This window comes from Acipenser ruthenus, chromosome 1 (assembly GCF_902713425.1).
Source record: "Acipenser ruthenus chromosome 1, fAciRut3.2 maternal haplotype, whole genome shotgun sequence".
NCBI classification, from domain to species: domain Eukaryota; kingdom Metazoa; phylum Chordata; class Actinopteri; order Acipenseriformes; family Acipenseridae; genus Acipenser; species Acipenser ruthenus.
The window spans coordinates 70,085,299-70,102,703 of record NC_081189.1 but is presented as its reverse complement, the minus strand read 5'-3'; the positions used below and the strand labels follow the sequence as shown (position 1 = coordinate 70,102,703).

General features: G+C 37.9%; 1 protein-coding gene across 1 annotated transcript in view; it reads left to right on the top strand.

Moving 5' to 3' along the window:
• Positions 1 to 17,015, top strand: part of LOC117420609 (uncharacterized) — a 52,543-nt gene extending 35,528 nt beyond the window's left edge. Inside the window, exons 9-10 of the mRNA XM_034034100.3 lie at positions 440 to 601; positions 10,735 to 17,015. Coding sequence (XP_033889991.3) covers positions 440 to 601; positions 10,735 to 10,862 — 290 coding nt within the window. The 3' untranslated portion in view covers positions 10,863 to 17,015. The remainder of the gene's footprint in view (positions 1 to 439; positions 602 to 10,734) is intronic.
• The last annotated feature ends 390 nt before the right edge of the window (positions 17,016 to 17,405 follow it).

The window sequence follows — 17,405 nt, the reverse complement described above, 5'->3', positions numbered from 1 at the left end:
ATGCATACTATTGATCTTCTTAAATAGGAGCCTCGATAACCAAGTGTGTGAGCTAGATTATCCTGTCAATGTGCGTGTCTATAATGTGATTAATTGGACACAGGTTGTCCAGGTCAGTACATCAGTGAGGCCATGCCTATGAAGGGGTGCACAGCATTCTGAAATTAGAGGTTAGTGGGTCTGGCAGTCAGGGTTTGGGCGGCATTGCAAATTGCGATATGTTTTTTTTTTTTTTGTAGTAGTAGTAAATCAACCGTTAGTTGAAAAAATATTCCAACAAGTGCACAGTAAATTATATAGCATTAGTCTTTGAAGAAAAAAGACAGTTTTACAGTATGTTAAAACCAGGCCATAATTTTAGCACTTACAGAGCACCTGTCTATAAGGATTTTACAATCAAATCTCAAATCTCATCATTTCTGTCTTTGAAATATTGTAGGTACCTTTGGGAAGGCAGCTGAAGCAGTAAAAAAGCACCAGGCAGTGGAGATGGCATTTACACTTTACCCACCGCACGAAGCAAAACCTTTACTTGGAGCTATTCGCCAGTCAACATGGGTCAATCCTATTGTGGATGGAGAGGAAGGATACAGATATTTAGGTAAATATATATTGATAACTGCAAAAGTATATTAAGGAGATATATCTATGTGTCTGGATGAGTGTTCATCTGTTCCCACAGCTTTTTTTACCCCTATATATTTGTAATTTTACAATTTTAACAGAAAAAAAAACATTAAAGTTACAAATTAAATCAGCCTGTTCATATGAGGGCATTATAATCCGCTTTTCCATTAGCATGTGTCTACTTTGTGGCACAGCAGTTGGGCTTTCCCACCATCCTTTGCAAGCAACAGGCAATCACTGTGTCTCATTCGTGATTCATTCTTTTCTTTACGTTTGTTTATAATGTTGGTGCATCATCGCCCATTAACTTACTGGTAAGACTGCTATTGCAAACAAAAAGCTGCTATACCGTGATTAGCTTTTAATGCAATAATCCGTCACAAATGAAACTCGAAACAAGAATGTTGGATTACAAAGTGAAATTAGACCTCTATTAGAATTAATATGGTTAGAAAACCATATTAATTATAATGTGCTTACTTTATCTGCTGTGGTCTGATGATTTCTGTGAACCCTCTTTGATTAGCACAACACCCCTTGGTGTGCAGGTAGGTAACACAAAATATATGATCTATTACTATGGTCTCTTACAGAATTTAATATGAGACTATAGTTAGACCAGTGTAGATTATACATTTTAAATGTCATACAGTTTACATTTTTCCACAGTTGCTTTTATGTAAGCAGATATTACAGTAAGTGCTAATTACTGTGGTTTTTGTTTCTGGATTTGTTTAGCACTTGGCTAAATTCCTGCCTGAGGTTTTCCATTTCTATTTCAAATTAAATGTTGTTGGCATGTATTAGCAGTATTTAGAAGTTAAATAATAGCAAGGATGTTCTGGGTTGTTAGATTTAAACCTCTGCTTTGTAATGTTTAAGTTTTATTTGATTGTAAACACCATGTTTTCATTTCTGTTTTTATTTCACCCTTCTGTGTAGTTTTTTTAATACATGACTTCTGGGCACGCTTCACACAGTTGTGCATTTAAAGTTGCCACGCCTTAAATTCCGGCCACATTGGCAATTTTACTCATCAATGAGAATGAGACTCAGCAACAAGGAAGCTGCAGTTCCAGCACTCGTATGCACATTTATTAAAACAACAACAAATAAACACAGGAACCAATCAACTGGCACGAGGGCCAAAAGAAAGATTTAAACAAAACAAGCAAACGTACACATTCGCCTTCACTGAACTGATACAAACAAAAGACAGGTACACTCCCCTAACTCCCTCCCCCACACAAAGCAGTTCTCCTCCTTTTTATACAGATGGCCACTCCCCACTTAGCACTCAATCACCTAATTGGGAATGGCCACACCTGTGATTTTTTTCAAGTACAGAATTAACCCCATCCCTGCCAACCGTACATTTCCACACACACTATTCAAACAAGCAGGGCTTTTGTCCTGCCACGATGACATTTTCCATTCCATTTCCATGTCACTGACTGCCAGTATTGTTTTCTCTAACTTCTGAAATTTCATGTCACATTGGCAGTGAGACATTTAGGCGATTTACATTATCAGACCAGGTCAGCAAACTGAATTTGTATCACATATTGCTTTGGCAGATGCTCACAAAAGTCCTACCCCTCTGTATTTGTAACATGACAGGGGGTATTCGTAAAAAAAAGAAAGTAGAAGTTCACAGCTTTAGCCTTTCCTAGTTTACATGCAATACTCGAATACCATTTATTTAATCCTGACGTAAATATTTGTTTTACGTCTTTAAATCAATGTATTTACTTTTATCAGCCTTTCTTTATTTAATGTAAGAAACAGAAATCGAAACGACAGGTCTGAATCAGCTTGGGTCACTGGAGCAAAGCACAACTTTTTGCCATTGAGCAGTTTTTTTAAATTGTAATTTAAACAACAATAAAATAAAACACAATTTATTTAACAAGAGGCTATACTAGCAATGCACAAAGCCAACCTGACTGCTGGCTGGCAGAACCACTGCTGCTGACTGTCTGAGCCACAGTATGGTAGAATCAGTCCCAGAATTAGAGACTTGCACCAGTCAGTGGCCTATCACAAGGTTGAGTTAGATAATATATGTAAAATTGAAATTGGGGCAAACCACTTTCCCCAGACCACTGAAACACTCATTCAGGAAAGCTTCTTTAAGTTTTTAAACTTACTCAAACCAGAATTACTGTGTGGGCTGTACCCTTTTCATCAGAGCTTCCACTGCACGTGGAAATATTGCAACTCCTCCATCACCTCCAGGTCTAATATTATATTAATAAGAGCCAAGGTTTTGGCAATACTCCCCCAGAAATGGGAGTGCTAGGCTTCTATAGCTGTATAAGGTAATTATTTAAGGGATTTGTAATTAAAACAATAATAGCTGTAAAGAGTTGATACTATTTTATTGGTGCCTGTAGAAATGTAATGAAATAGTTGTTATTGTTTTATATTTGCATATCGAGGGAATTGTTAGATTAAAACAAATAAACTTATTTTAATAACGATATGCCAAAAGCCTAATAAAAATATGTATTCTGTAGTGTTATTGCCATTAATGTAATGTACAATATACTGCATTGGTCTTAGAACTTGGGGCTTAACACACATTTTAAACATACATTTGTGTTCTTGGTCTGGCATACTATATACTTAAATATATTGCATTGTATTAGATTACACTGCAAATATTCCTGACTTTAAATCCCAGAACCCAAGTTAAATCTCACTGGAAAACAATTATTATTATTATTTATTTCTTAGCAGACGCCCTTATCCAGGGCGACTTACAATCGTAAGCAAAAACATTTCAAGCGTTACAATACAAGTAATACAATAAGAGCAAGAAATACAATAACTTTTGTTCAAGTAAAGTACAAGTTTGACAAACCACAATTCAATAATACAGCAGGTAATAGTGATAGTTACATCAGGATATGATTAAATAGTGATAGTTACATCAGGATGTGATTAAATACAAAGTACTACAGGTTAAAAACTTGGCAGATTACAGTATTCTGAAGTACAGGATTAAATGCAGTAAAATAGGGGCTGATAAGAGCAAAATAAAGCACATTTACATGAAGGGTGATAGTGTCCCAGGATACAAACAGAGGAGTTCTACAGATGCTCTTTGAAGAGGTGAGTCTTAAGGAGTCTTAAGGTGAGTCTTAAGGAGGCGCCGGAATGTTATCATATTCTCTGGTTTACACACTTTTCATCCGACTTTAGTACTTTGTTAGACTTAAGTGTGACAGGCTTTTACCCCAAGCATTCATGTCAGTCCTCCACAAATCGTGACTAGTCCTTATTGTTATTGACTTTATTCCCCTTGTAAACTGGAACACAGCCATTCATCCTGACCTTTGGGAAAGTTTCAAAACCAAGTGAACAAGAGTGCTGGCAAGTGACAGATTTTAATTAGAACAATAAATAAAACATACAGAATAATATTCATGAGAAATGGAAAAATCTAAAGTTTCACATGTTGTCTGTCCAGCATGAGTTTATAAATAAATTGAATTCTTATAATGTACAGTGTTTACCACATTAAACCACTACCACTCTAATCTCCAGCATTTTGTGATTGATGTTAACGAGTGCCATTAAAGGGGCGAGCACTGTTTTTTGTTTAGGCGAAGCCACAGCAATGAAGGCTTTTTTTTTTTTATTTGTTTTCTCTAACTCTCTCACTTAGATTCCAGATGTGAACATACAATGTTTTGACCTACAACATAATATTCAGAGTTTCTCTGCACTGGTCCAACATATTTCTTCCACATTTTAACCTCCAAGACCTGTGGACAATGGAACAGAGCAGGGTCATCAGATCAACATATGATGTTCTCCCATTACCACAGAACCTAAACCTCTGGGTAGGAGAGGATCCCTCATGTCCTTTGTGTTCATCACCTGCAACATTAAGGCACATTTGGACAGGATGTAAGGTGGGTCTTAGCCAAGGACGGTTTACTTGGCGCCATGACCAGGTGCTGTTATGTTTGGCCTTTGCATTGGAAGACAAGCGCAATATGACCAATAAGTTGCCACCAGTTCCATCAAAGCATTACACACAAAAGACAATATCCCTTCGTCCAGGAGAGCAACCACCAAGAAAAGGTGTTAAAACCAAGCCTCGCCAAGGACAACTGGAAGCTGCTAGAGACTGGAAAATGCTGGCAGATGTTGGTCAACGGCTTCTGGAATACGATTACCACCAATTTGAGCATACATGGATGACATGACAAACATGAACACAACAGTAGCCTGCACTAATCAGTTATTGGGAAAATTAACCAATAACATTGAATGGGCGCAAATGCAATTCAAGCCCACTAAATCAAGGAGCATCTCTATAATTAAAGGTAAAGTAGTAGATAAAATGCTCTACATTAATGGTGAGGCAATACCAACAGTGTCTGAGAAGCCACTGAAAAGTCTTGGGAGATGGTACGACGGGGATCTAAATGACACAGTTTGTGTGGGAGAAGTTAGACAACAAGCAGTAGAAGGGTTGAAGAGCATACACAGCAGCGCTTTACCTAGCAAACTAAAACTCTGGTGCTTTCAGTTTGGTCAACTGCCGAGGCTGCTGTGGCCACGGACTGTGTACGATGTTTCTTTGACAACAGTAGAGAAGCTGGAAGCTTTAATCAGTTCATACGTCAGTAAATGGTTGGGAGTTCCACGCTGGCTCAGCAGAGTGGGACTTTATGGTATACTGTAGCTATCAGTCTCTGCTCTAACCGAGGAGTTTAAGTGCGCAAAAGTCCGACTGGAAATGACATTAGTAGAGTCACGTGACAAATGCTTAAGATAGACAGCACCTCTGTTGAAAACTGGGAGAAAGTAGGCGGCAAAGAAAGCCGTGGAAGATGCAAAGGCTGCCCTTCGAATCAGTGATATCATGGGGCAAGTTCAGCATGGAAGAGGGGGTCTTGGTTAACCTGGTAGAGTTAACAGTGCCATAGGAGGATACTGTAGATGAGGCGTATGAGAGGAAGAAACTGCGGTATGCTCAACTAGCCGCTGAAGCGGAACAGTGAGGATGGAGAGTCTGGGCTTACCCAGTGGAGGTGGGTTGTCGAGGATTTGTGGCACACTCTACAACCCGGTTTCTCAGAGACGTCGGCTTCAGTGGCCAAGAGTTGCGTCAAACAGTGAAGAGCAGCGGAGAGGAGCAGCAACTGGCCATGGTTGAGACGGAAAGATTCTGGTTGGGGATCTCAAGCACAATAGAAAGAAAGAAATGCTGATGTATGGGTAAGTAAGCTGGGTTGAGTTGAGTGGGGGACAGAGGGGGGTGATGCTGGGATGCCAGAATCACCGTCGAGCCCTCTTGAGGTGTTATGTCCTAGTCGATGAAACACAGAGGATGGAAGGTGCCCATTTGAAGACCCCAGAGATGTACCCTACTTAGCTCAATCCAGACGGTTGTCACACTGATGTTATGACACTGTGGTTGATCCCCGGAGCCAGCATCGGAGCCGTTGTGTGTGCTGATGCGCTGAGGAGGCAAAATAAGCTGATCCCTGGAGCCAGCATTACACTTCAGCCATCAACACCAGGCAGAAGGATATCTACATCATCAGATGGAAAGAAACGCAAATGGGTGGAGACACAGATGGGTCACATTAGTTTACAGTAAAGCTATGTCTTAGTTGCTTTACAGTAATATGAACACAGAGTTGGCTTGATTTATTATTCTCTGCCTCAAGAGCAAACAATAGGATTCTTTCTTTTTTAAGGAACTAAAGCCTCTTAGAGTTTTATTTTTCTAAAACCACCATTGTTTTCAATCAAAGAATGACAATACTGCAGGCATATTTTCCATTTCAAATGAATGGTATTTTAAAAAAAGAAGGTAATAGTGCAGTTTACTGTTTACTGTAGTTTACTGTAAAGCTACGTCTTAGTTGGTGCTTATCTTGGCGAGAGCCGAGTTCAAATAGCAGCATGAAGTTTTAACATCGACTCTCATGTAATGGAAATCAACCAGATCTAATAAAACAAAGAGCTCCTTTTTTGCATGAAAATGGCTCTTAATCTAACATGAGCTGTTAGATTAACTAGGCATATATGTAAGAAAAAATAAATCAGCATAATTCTATTATAAGCAATATGTCAGTTATATACAATCTGACACAGCTGTGAATACAAAATTAGAGGTACCAGTACATGTATCTTGAAAAAATAGATCACATTGGCCTTCATCCACAGATTTGTAGCATAAGTACACATAGGCAGACAAACAGGATCAACTACATAATCATTTAGCAAAGTAATTTGAGGGTGAACTATGCATTAACAACTGCTGCTGCAGAGTCAATTACAATAGGACCTTGGTTTTACATCTCTTTCAATGGATAGAGCACAAAGAGGTTGAGTTGCTCAGGGTCACACACAGTGAGTCAGTGGCTGAGCTGGGAGTTGAACTGGGAACCTCCTGGTATCAAGCCCTTTTCTTTACAACTGGACCACCAAGCCTCCATGCTGCATCCCAATAGTGACAGACAAGACTATGCTAATATTTCGCATTACAATTAATTAAACGTGCATTGCACAAATAAAGGGTGTTTACAACGGCGGACCGCAAACTAAGCCTTGCTGACTGAGCTACATGGAGAGGTCTGCTTGCTGCTGGAATTTCAGATTTTATCAGCAATGGTCTGAAAGTGTGTATATCTTGACTATATGCTGCATTTGTAATTTATATTTATAAATGTACCACATAAACAGAAAAGCTGTTCTGAGATTATTCAAGAAAAGTCTGGAAAGAATTTAGCTTTAAAGGGGACATTTGACTGTATTTCTTCATTCATAAGAGAGCTATGTTTTTTTAATATTCAGACAGGCACATTAAAAAATAAATACATAATAATTTCAGGACTATGAAAACTAGGGCTGCACCAAACACGTGGGTATGGAATTCTAACAGCCTCAAACAAGTCCTTTGGCACTCGCAAAAAGAAAACTGATAATGTGTGAAAAGGTATTAAAGTACTAGGTTTACTTTATTTTGTGCACGTGTGTATAGGCTCCTTTTAGTTTTACATTCTCACTGCCATGTGAGAATTTCCAACACGAATATAAAAACACGATTATAAATATAGTATATTATATTTAATATTCTTTTTTATACTTCATTGTACCTAGCTTTATTTGTTCTAAAGTTCTGCGATAAACATTTCTAACAACAACATTTACAACAGGATTTTAGGAGAAAAGGAAGTGTATTTCTATCTCAGCAAGATAACGATTCTTCAATTTGTCCCTTGAATTTGATGCATTTTGACCCATGGAACAATGTTAATCATACCAAGCTGGCACTGGCCCACCCCCAGGCGCTCCACGCTTGGAACGTGCATCACCAAAATCAAGAAAAGTATAGTACAATGACGGGAAGATGACATCAAAATTCGAGAACTGTTAAGAATGTGATGCACAGGACAGACCTTACAGTACTATGACAGTGTCTACAATACAGTGAAACATCCCCTTTAAAGCTGAATTCATAATAAATGGGCTGGTGCTGTTTTTCTCATGCATTGGCTTGTAGTGTACACAGTATGGCTGCACAGCTTGTAGCAATATCCAAAGTGACCTTAAAATAACTGAGGGCAGCCAAGTTTGAAAGCCACCTTGGGAGAAAGATGTAATTGTGGACCCTTCTTCATTCCTGAGAGAGCTATGTTTATTTAATAATCAGACAGGCAACCCACTGTAGGAAAAATAATCAGGAGTAGGAAAACCATGTATATTCCTTTTGTGTTTGTTTCACTGCACAGGTTATCAAACTGTATCAAACTTCTGTATCAATAAAATCCAGAAATACACCTGATTATAATGATACCTCAAAGGGCTCCAATGTGCACCTACATTTTCTACATCAATAGCTTTTTTTTCTGCAAGGATGGGGATAAACTTTGATCTGGAGCACAAGCTTTGTAAATTGTTCCCTTTGTCCTCAGTGTAGCTCCCATCCCATGTCCAGCCTGGTAAATGCAATAACAGTTGTTTCAATAGACAATTACTAAATGTATTGACATAATCACTGTAACAGCACGTTGCTGTCAATGTATTTTCTTTATGTATTTACTGTTTGTGGTATGTGCAGGCTTTTCTCTGTGTGTGTGCGTGTGTGTGGGCAGGTTACTACCAATTTGAGAAAATGTCCCCACAAAGATAGTAACTCCTGAAAAAAACGATGTGGTGGGGAAGTCCCCAGTTTGTAAAACACGTTTTTAAGAACTAAATATGCCTTAAAAAAAAAATAATAAAAGTGCCAAAATATTTAGTTTGTTGTCGACTTTCACCCTGTGTGGAGTTTTGTCTGATTAGAGTTAGAAATAGTAAATAAAAATATTGTGAGAGTCAATAATGAGAAGTCTCCACAAATATAGGAAATCAAAAACGTGTGTGTGTGAGTGTGTATGTTATGTGGTTGTAATAGTCCACAGTCCACTGGAGAGAATGCATTTCTGAAAAGACAACTTTCTTTGTTTTTTTTACAGTAGAGCTCCAGACATTTTGAACTCAATACCAGTTTGGGATATGGATGACAGATTCAGCATGATTTATAATAGGATGACGTTATCCGTCACAAAGTCCTATTTTAACCAGATATGTTAAAGAATGTAGCCAACAAACTTAGTTTGCCATTAAAGTTTGGCATTGGTTGTGTTGAAGTCTGACAGTGGATCTTCTACATGGATTTAATTAAAATGTGAAATGTATGATATTTTATGTTACTACACTTTTGACTAAAAAAAAACAAACAATTTAAACAATCTATTGAGCTTGTTTCCAAAAAGACATCTTCTTTTTATTATTTTGACAAAAAATTGAAAACTGGTATGTTTAAGAATGCTTAACCTTGATTTAAATCCAGGAATCCAACTTGAAAATGTCTATCTCTCTCTCCCTTATAAATTGAGTCATACCTCGTTGCTTCTGCAGCATTTAAAAACAGTTTACAAAAGATTCTAAATGATACTCACATCTAACCCAAGCTGTGAACAACAGCATTAACTATGTAAATAAAATATTTCTTACTCATTGTCATGCCGTTTTAAAATTCACAAATCAGAAAATGAACGGTTAATGAAGGCTCTTGCTGAAATTGCTAAAAATAGTAACATAACAAACAAGAGGCAGATGACCGCAGCAAGATCTCATTCAGATGTTTATTCATTCAATGTCAGGACACCACTACACAGACCACAGCAGTGTGCAAGCTGCCCCTTTACACCCCAAAACCCTGTGAAAACATGTAACATTTAGACATAACAAGACATGTTAATTGGACAACATTCACAAGCACACTTGGATTCCGACTTGATCACGCTCCCCCACCCCACAGGTGCACTCGTTCACATGCACTCAGGACATTGACAAAACACAGAACAGCGACACAAAACCATATAACACATAACACAAACAGTCCAGATCGCTACAGTACTGTATTGTCAATCTGGAAATGTTATAGAGTGCCTAGATGACTGTGAAGCGTGGGTGCCTGTTTTATGAGAAACAAATCTGATTTGTAAAGTGACTGTAAGCTTAGTAATGAGTTTAAAGGAGTATAATATGAGGACTGGAATGTATAGTATGTACAGAAAATATTCATCAGAAGTTTCAGCAGTTATCCCCAGTAAAAGGTCAGATTTTAAGTACCAAAAAGGACAAAGTGAATAATGTATAAGAAAATGCAGAACATGACCTTTGCAAATGTTGAAGGTCACATTCTCTCTTTTACAGTCATAAAGCAGTCGAGCATAGGTTGAAATTTGGGTTCTTATTATTTAAACCTTTTTTTTTTTGTATTAAACAATAAGTAATTGGCAAGAGCTATGCCATTTTTAATTAAAAGTCTTGGAGGTTGACATGGAGAATTCTGAGTGCCTTCATGTGCTGCTTGATTTATTACTGATTTTAAATTAACAAATTACATACAGTATAAGTTTTTTTGTACTTTATGAAAGAATTATAAAAGCAAAGAAGCAGAATGATAATATTGTAAGATAAATATTTCTGCCACTGATAAGTGATACTACTAATTCCATAATACAGTATACCCTGATAAATAACTGTACCAAGTGTTTTAAAAACCTTTTAAATATGTCTTCACAGTGTCGGACCATCCAGTGCTAAAGGAAGCCGACATCCATGTTGTTGGAAGATTGGTTGCTACATCTATCAGAGAGAGGAAAGAGAGACTGGCTGTTTCTGACAATACAATTAAAAAGGAAGCCCCCTGAACTTTTACAGATCGTCCCATTCAAGACTTAAGTAACTTAACCATGGGTCAGACCATGGACCATTGCATGGATAGTTCCTAAATAAGTATTTGCAGATAAAGAAACAAAATAAGAAAATAAGCATGCATACAGTTTTAATTTCTCCCCAACAATGCAACCCTATTGCTGAGGCTGCCCTTTTAAAATGTTTCCATAGTAAAAGCATAGCAAAGTGTAATAAAGCAAATATTGCTGTGTGACAGGGTAGCATTGCGGGCCCAGATGGTATTGGCAGGCAAAGAGACTCAGAGGCAAGGAAGCTGTAGTTAAAGTGCTGCTGCGCAGTTTGATAAACAAAAAATAAATCAAAAGGTTGAACAAACAAAAACACTGCTCACAAAGTTAAATAAAAAGGTTTAACAAAACAAATCACAAACACAATAAACAGGAACAAAATAACCAACTCACACCACAACAACAACAGCCCCAACAACAGCCCCAGCCCCAGCCCCAGCCCCAGCCCCAGCCCCAGCCCCAGCCCCAGCCCCCGCCCCCAAATTTCTCCACCAAACAGGAATTTTCCCCTTTTTTATACCATGTGGCTGGAGCCTAATTATCATCAATAATTCGATTAGCTCCAGCCACATTCTCACATGTATTTTGGCAGGGATAGGAAATTAACCCCATCCCTGCCAACCACCACCAAACAACCACAAAATCATATTATTTACAGGCAGGACGATGCCCTGCCACATGCTGGTATAGTTTTTTTTTTTTTCATATGATCACTGTTCCTGGGACAAGCTTGCAAACTGGGTGCTGAGCTCTTGTCAAAAACAATAAATATTGGGTACTTGGAACAGTAACATCTCATTATATTCCTTCCTATTAACACACCTTCTCCCCTGCAACTGACAATTGCAGGTCGCAAGATTTAGTTGCAGTCAAAAGAGTGAAGCACCAGGTTAGCCAGAAAGGTCCCATAACAGGACCAATTTATAAAATGCTATTAAATCAATAGTTTAAATATGTTGCATTTACGTGGTATTTCTTTATCAACATCTTTGTATCTTACCAGTTTCTTCATTTGTGATATCCACAAGTGAATTTTATTTGTAGGCTTTGTTTCTCATTCTGACATTTGTATCTATAAAGCACAAGCTTGCACTTTACCAAAAATGAATGCTTTATGCAGGCACAGTTATCATTACTGAATAGTTTAAAGTCACAAGACAATTGTATTAATTGTTCCAGAAGAAAATCTAGCCGTGCTGTGTCGTACCTGCTGGATGAGCACATTATTGCCATAGCCTATGCAGAGTTCATCTTGGAAGTGGCAGCGGGACACACAGAGACAGCCTTCTCCCTGTTCAGTTAGGGTTATGTGCTCTTTGGAGATAGATGTAGGGGCTTTTGTCAGAAACATTGGCAGCTTTCTAAATGCCTGTTTTCCTCTGAGCCAGCTCACTGATGAAAGTCATCATTCATAGGGTGTAGATGAACTGTCAACGGTCACCATAGACAGTCATTGGACTGTGAAGGGTATGCCTTCATAACAACCACTGCAGCACCAAGTCAAAGGCATTGATTTAATGAGTTTAATTTGGAAAAGTCCGCTAGCTAGATAAAGGTTGAGGTTTGAGAGCAAAGTGACAATTTATTTTAGTGCCTGCCTGGAAGGTATTAATAATCTAATTTCGAGTGCATTTAATTATTATAGCAGCCGTATTCTAATGATGTCCCTTAAGCAACCCTATGCTGATAGCTTTAATGTTGAAGTACTTGTAGTGTACATAAAAAGGTTACATATGCAGCTAATTTCACAGACCCCGATCAGCACCAGTCATTGACTGCTTTACAAAAGGTTTCCACGCAACTTAGAAAGCCGATACCCTCTCTCCACCATCATGATTTCTGTGACATAGCACGCACATACCATGCACATTCCACACGCTATAGAAAGTGTGTGTCAAACATTGTACAACTTTAAATGTGGATAAATCGCCTTCTCATGGAGGCTGTGGTGATTTCTTTCTTTCATAAACTAGGTTTAAAGCCTAATGGCATGCTATCCTGTGTGTTACTGACATACTTATGACAGAATAGATCCTGTGTTGTATATATTCTGTGTTGTATATATTTAGTCCAGTTTGGCTAAATGACAACCGATTCAACTGATCCAAAGTACTCCAAACTATTCTGTTCTGTGTGAATCAGGGGGTAGCCAGACACTGCCTCTTTCTGAATCCCCAACCATTTTAAGTGGCACACAAATAGAGCTTCTAGATTGATTAATTGATCTTGTAATATGTGTGTCTTTAATCATGAGGATTAATTTGTAAGGACTGAAGCATTATTTCCAATATGCATGAACAAGATTAAGGACTGGTCTTTGGATAAAAATAAACATTGTGAGTGAAATACATTAAGAGATAGATGGATAATCCCGTTTCTGTTATTTTCTTTATGGATTATGTAGCATGACAAGTATATCGTTGTGGCAAAGTGGTAAGTGGTACGTGCAGGTGCAGGGGTGATGCAGTGCAGTAATGAAACACAGAGAGTTATAATCCGGTTCAGAAATAGTTTTTATTTATATCCAGGTCTGGTGACCAAATAATAAACCCCTGGCAATACACAACAATGTGTAGTGCACGGAGAATATAACAACAGGGGTGCAGTCCTAAATAATAAACACAGATATCCGTCCCACAATATTTAGTGACAGTGGTGAAGTGATGTTCCGGTTCAGTGCTGGCCCTTGGCGACAGCTCCGGAAACGTGTTTTATGTACAACAATGTACAAGACAAGACAAGATGATTACAAACAAACAAAACACAACACTCACATCCCTGTACTATTTTACCGTCCTTTTCGGTTCTACTCACAAAACCAAGCGAAGGAACCGATTACGATTCTCCGTCCCCCTTATATGCTGTCACGCATGACCCCTTGGTAAACGAATGCAGCTGCCTTTACAATCTGCGGCTGCTACATTGTTTTCCTTCAGGGTCAATACGAATCTCGCCTTCTTCCAGACTGACCAACTTCCCGACCCGGGGAAAGAACTGTCAGGCCAGCCCGTCCAAAGAACTTGGTCCTCGCTACTTAGCGCCCTCACAGGTCGGGAGGGAGTTTTACAACCAAGATTGATTATATTTCTGTCACAATCGTATATTAAGTTCATTAGAAGGCAGTAAAAAAATGGTTAGGTGTTTCAAAGATATATCACAAATCACAAGACCAAAGGTTGCACTGTTTAGTCATTTAAAGCCTTGGGGCTTTTTTTACTGTCTTAGTGTTGGGTCAGTACTTCTGAAATTAGGAAGCAGAAATAATTTACAATGGAGATATTTTAGGCTTATGGTTTGCTTTTATCAACTGCTGAAAGTTTTAACACAACTAAAGAGTGACAGCTAGTACAAATAATAATTGGGCATTTTTGATATTGTATTTGTTGTGTGATAATTGAACTGGTGTGGTGCACAAGGCTCAATATATGAAGGACCAAAATCATGCCAAACCTTGTACAGAAAAATTGTACACCTCTTCTATTACACTGTTAATAGAGTTTAGGATCATTTATTCTACATGTAGGTGACAAGCTTGTTAGATACAGAATTCCTCCAAAAAAGGACCTGCTTTATTCCCATCATAGCTGAAACTAGCAAAAGGGAGATGCAGCTTTCATATATTAGAGAATATATGTCAGGGAACCCATTTGCATACAAAAAGTATTTTATTCAATAGTAAACAGCGCCAGCTGTGTAGAGATTTTTTAAAACTTTCTATGTATATAATATCATAGTTATGTATGTACATTTCTAAAATATAATAATGCTTTTTTATTCTCAGCACACTTTCATGCTGATGCGCTGGGGAGACCGCACTGTGGTTGATCCCTGGAGCCAGCATCGCAGCCGTTGTGTGTGCTGATGCGCTGTGGAGGCAAAATGAGCTGATCCCTGGAGCCAGCATTACACTTCAGCCATCAACACCAGGCAGAAGGATATCTACATCATCATATGGAAGGAAACACAAATGGATGGAGACACAGATGGATCACATTAGTTTACAGTAAAGCTATGTCTTAGTTGCTTTACAGTAATATGAACACAGAGTTGGCTTGATTTATTATTCTCTGCCTCAAGAGCAAACAATAGGATTCTTTCTTTTTTAAGGAACTAAAACCTCTTAGAGTTTTATTTTTCTAAAACCACCATTGTTTTCAATCAAAGAATGACAATACTGCAGGAATATTTTCCATTTCAAATGAATGGTATTTTAAAAAAAGAATGTAATAGTGCAGTAAATACAGCAGTGCATTACGGTAAATATCTAAAATATATACATGATGTTTCATTTAGTTGGTGCTACGGTAGATACGAATAGACCGCTATCTATTTTTTTTATTAGTTTACTAATGTCCTTTATCCATTTACCACCACAGCCTGCTTCAAAACTTATTAAGTAGATTTTCAGTAAATCTACTCACTTTTATCAACTTACAAATTGTAAATCTGCTTTATTTTTGTATTTCATCATAAATGTAATATTCTGTTTTTGCTCTATTAAGTTTTTTTTGCTTGTAGCACTCCTTTAAAAAAATATCCTTTAAAGTCCTTTAAAAAATATATTAGTTATAGATTATAATGAACTCTAACAACTTTTCAGAAACACCTTCATTTTCATTAAGTTTATGCATCATCCCACACCACATACAATGTTCTTAGAATTACTTATTTCTCTACACTTTAAGCCCAAAGATTCCTCCAAATAGGGTGTTTTCCTCAACAAAACACTTTTTACTGTCTGTTTATTTTAAGACGTGAAACCATTTTATGGGGATAGGTTTCAAGAGTAAGTACGCTTATGGTAAAAACTTCTTTTGCTGAAACAGACTGATCAACAATGGACGGATTAAACAATTAGCATGATTGTGGGACACTGCAGCTTTAAGTACTAAAAATCATCTCTAGTTTGTGTAATTGTTATACTTGCTGTCCCGTCTCTGTTCCACTGTGAATGACTCTCAGTGGTCCCTTAGTAGGCTACTGTAGTTTCACTGTCGGTCATTTCATCCTGTTCTGACAGATCTCGTTAACTGAAGCAGCGATAGAATGTTTTCATTCTTTTAAATGACTGTCAATCATCAAGACCTGCACCGACTTTGCACTTTCATTTGCCAGCTAAAGTGACTGTCATTTAAAGCCCCTACTTTGAAATTAGTGGGTTACGGTGTAGGTAAGTTGTTGCGATAGGTATACAGTGACAGTTACTAGTTTGAAAATGGGGCGTAAGAGGAAAACACTTAATGAGTATTGTGCACAATACCCTGAGCGATGGCTGAAGTCTCCGTGGCAGGACGAAGCGACCTCATCTGCCTTGCCTTCCAGTGACTCTGAGTCCAGCTGCGTTGAAGTAGGAGAGGGGTGGAGCTCAGACTCCGAATAATACGTGCAAGTTAGTTCTGTTCAACTATCTAATGTTTTGTTCTGTGCATATTATTTTTATTTATAGATGTATGCTATAAAAGTCTGTAATACACTTTTATATGCTGTGTTTTCTATGGTTTGAGACAATTTTTTAATTTGTGTAGGATCTTTTTTTCAAGGTATAGCTCCACTGTGACCAAAAGTTATTTCAATTAGAATGTTGGTAACCACGGTTATGTATTATCCCGATTTGTATTGAAAGCCTTCATCTGATTTTGCAAACTATCATAATAAGCTTGATCCGTTCATTTAGTATATTGTAACGTTTTCATGTTTAGGAAGTAGTATTCAGGGAGACGGTGAATTCTCAAAATGTTTGTTTTATTTGAAACTACAGGGAATTCCTGTCGGGCCGGAATTCATAGCACCAAAATAATAACCCTACGTTTTAGTCTTGACACTTTCACTGCATATTCTCTCTGGTCACAGCTCATACGCTCGCTCAGTCGCACCCACAGTTTCTCATTCAAGTTCAGTGCTGGACTGTCTCCAGTCCCCAGGCTAATGCACCTCCTTATTATATAACCTCCCGTCGTTTCCCGCCGCTGTTCGGCTCATCAACCAGTCACATCCATGCACTGCAACCCCCGAAAACAGCAGCACACATTCTCCCCACTCATTCACTCACTCCCCCTTCCCATGCTAAGTAACTGCGTGACCCGTTCCCCTTACAATACATGTACCATATAAAAGACAGACGAAACAAGTCCTGCAACAAAGCAATTAGGCTGTTACAATATTTTTTTTTAATTTGAAAGTAAACATATATGAAAGCATGACAACCTTTATGTACATAAATCTTCACTAATATACACTTGAACAAGAACTGTTAAGTATTTATTTTCGTTTCATGCAGTATTAAATGGCAGTGTTTATATCTGATAAGTGAAACATAATTAAATATCAAGATAGATAAAGAAAGAAATGTCTATGTATTGATTTATGTATTCATTTATTTTAATATTTATTAATGTTTTACTTTTACCAAATATATAGGCTATCCTTCAGCATAGCTAATTCTCAGAAATGAATGTTCATTTTTGTCCAATGGGGACCACAAATAGCGTT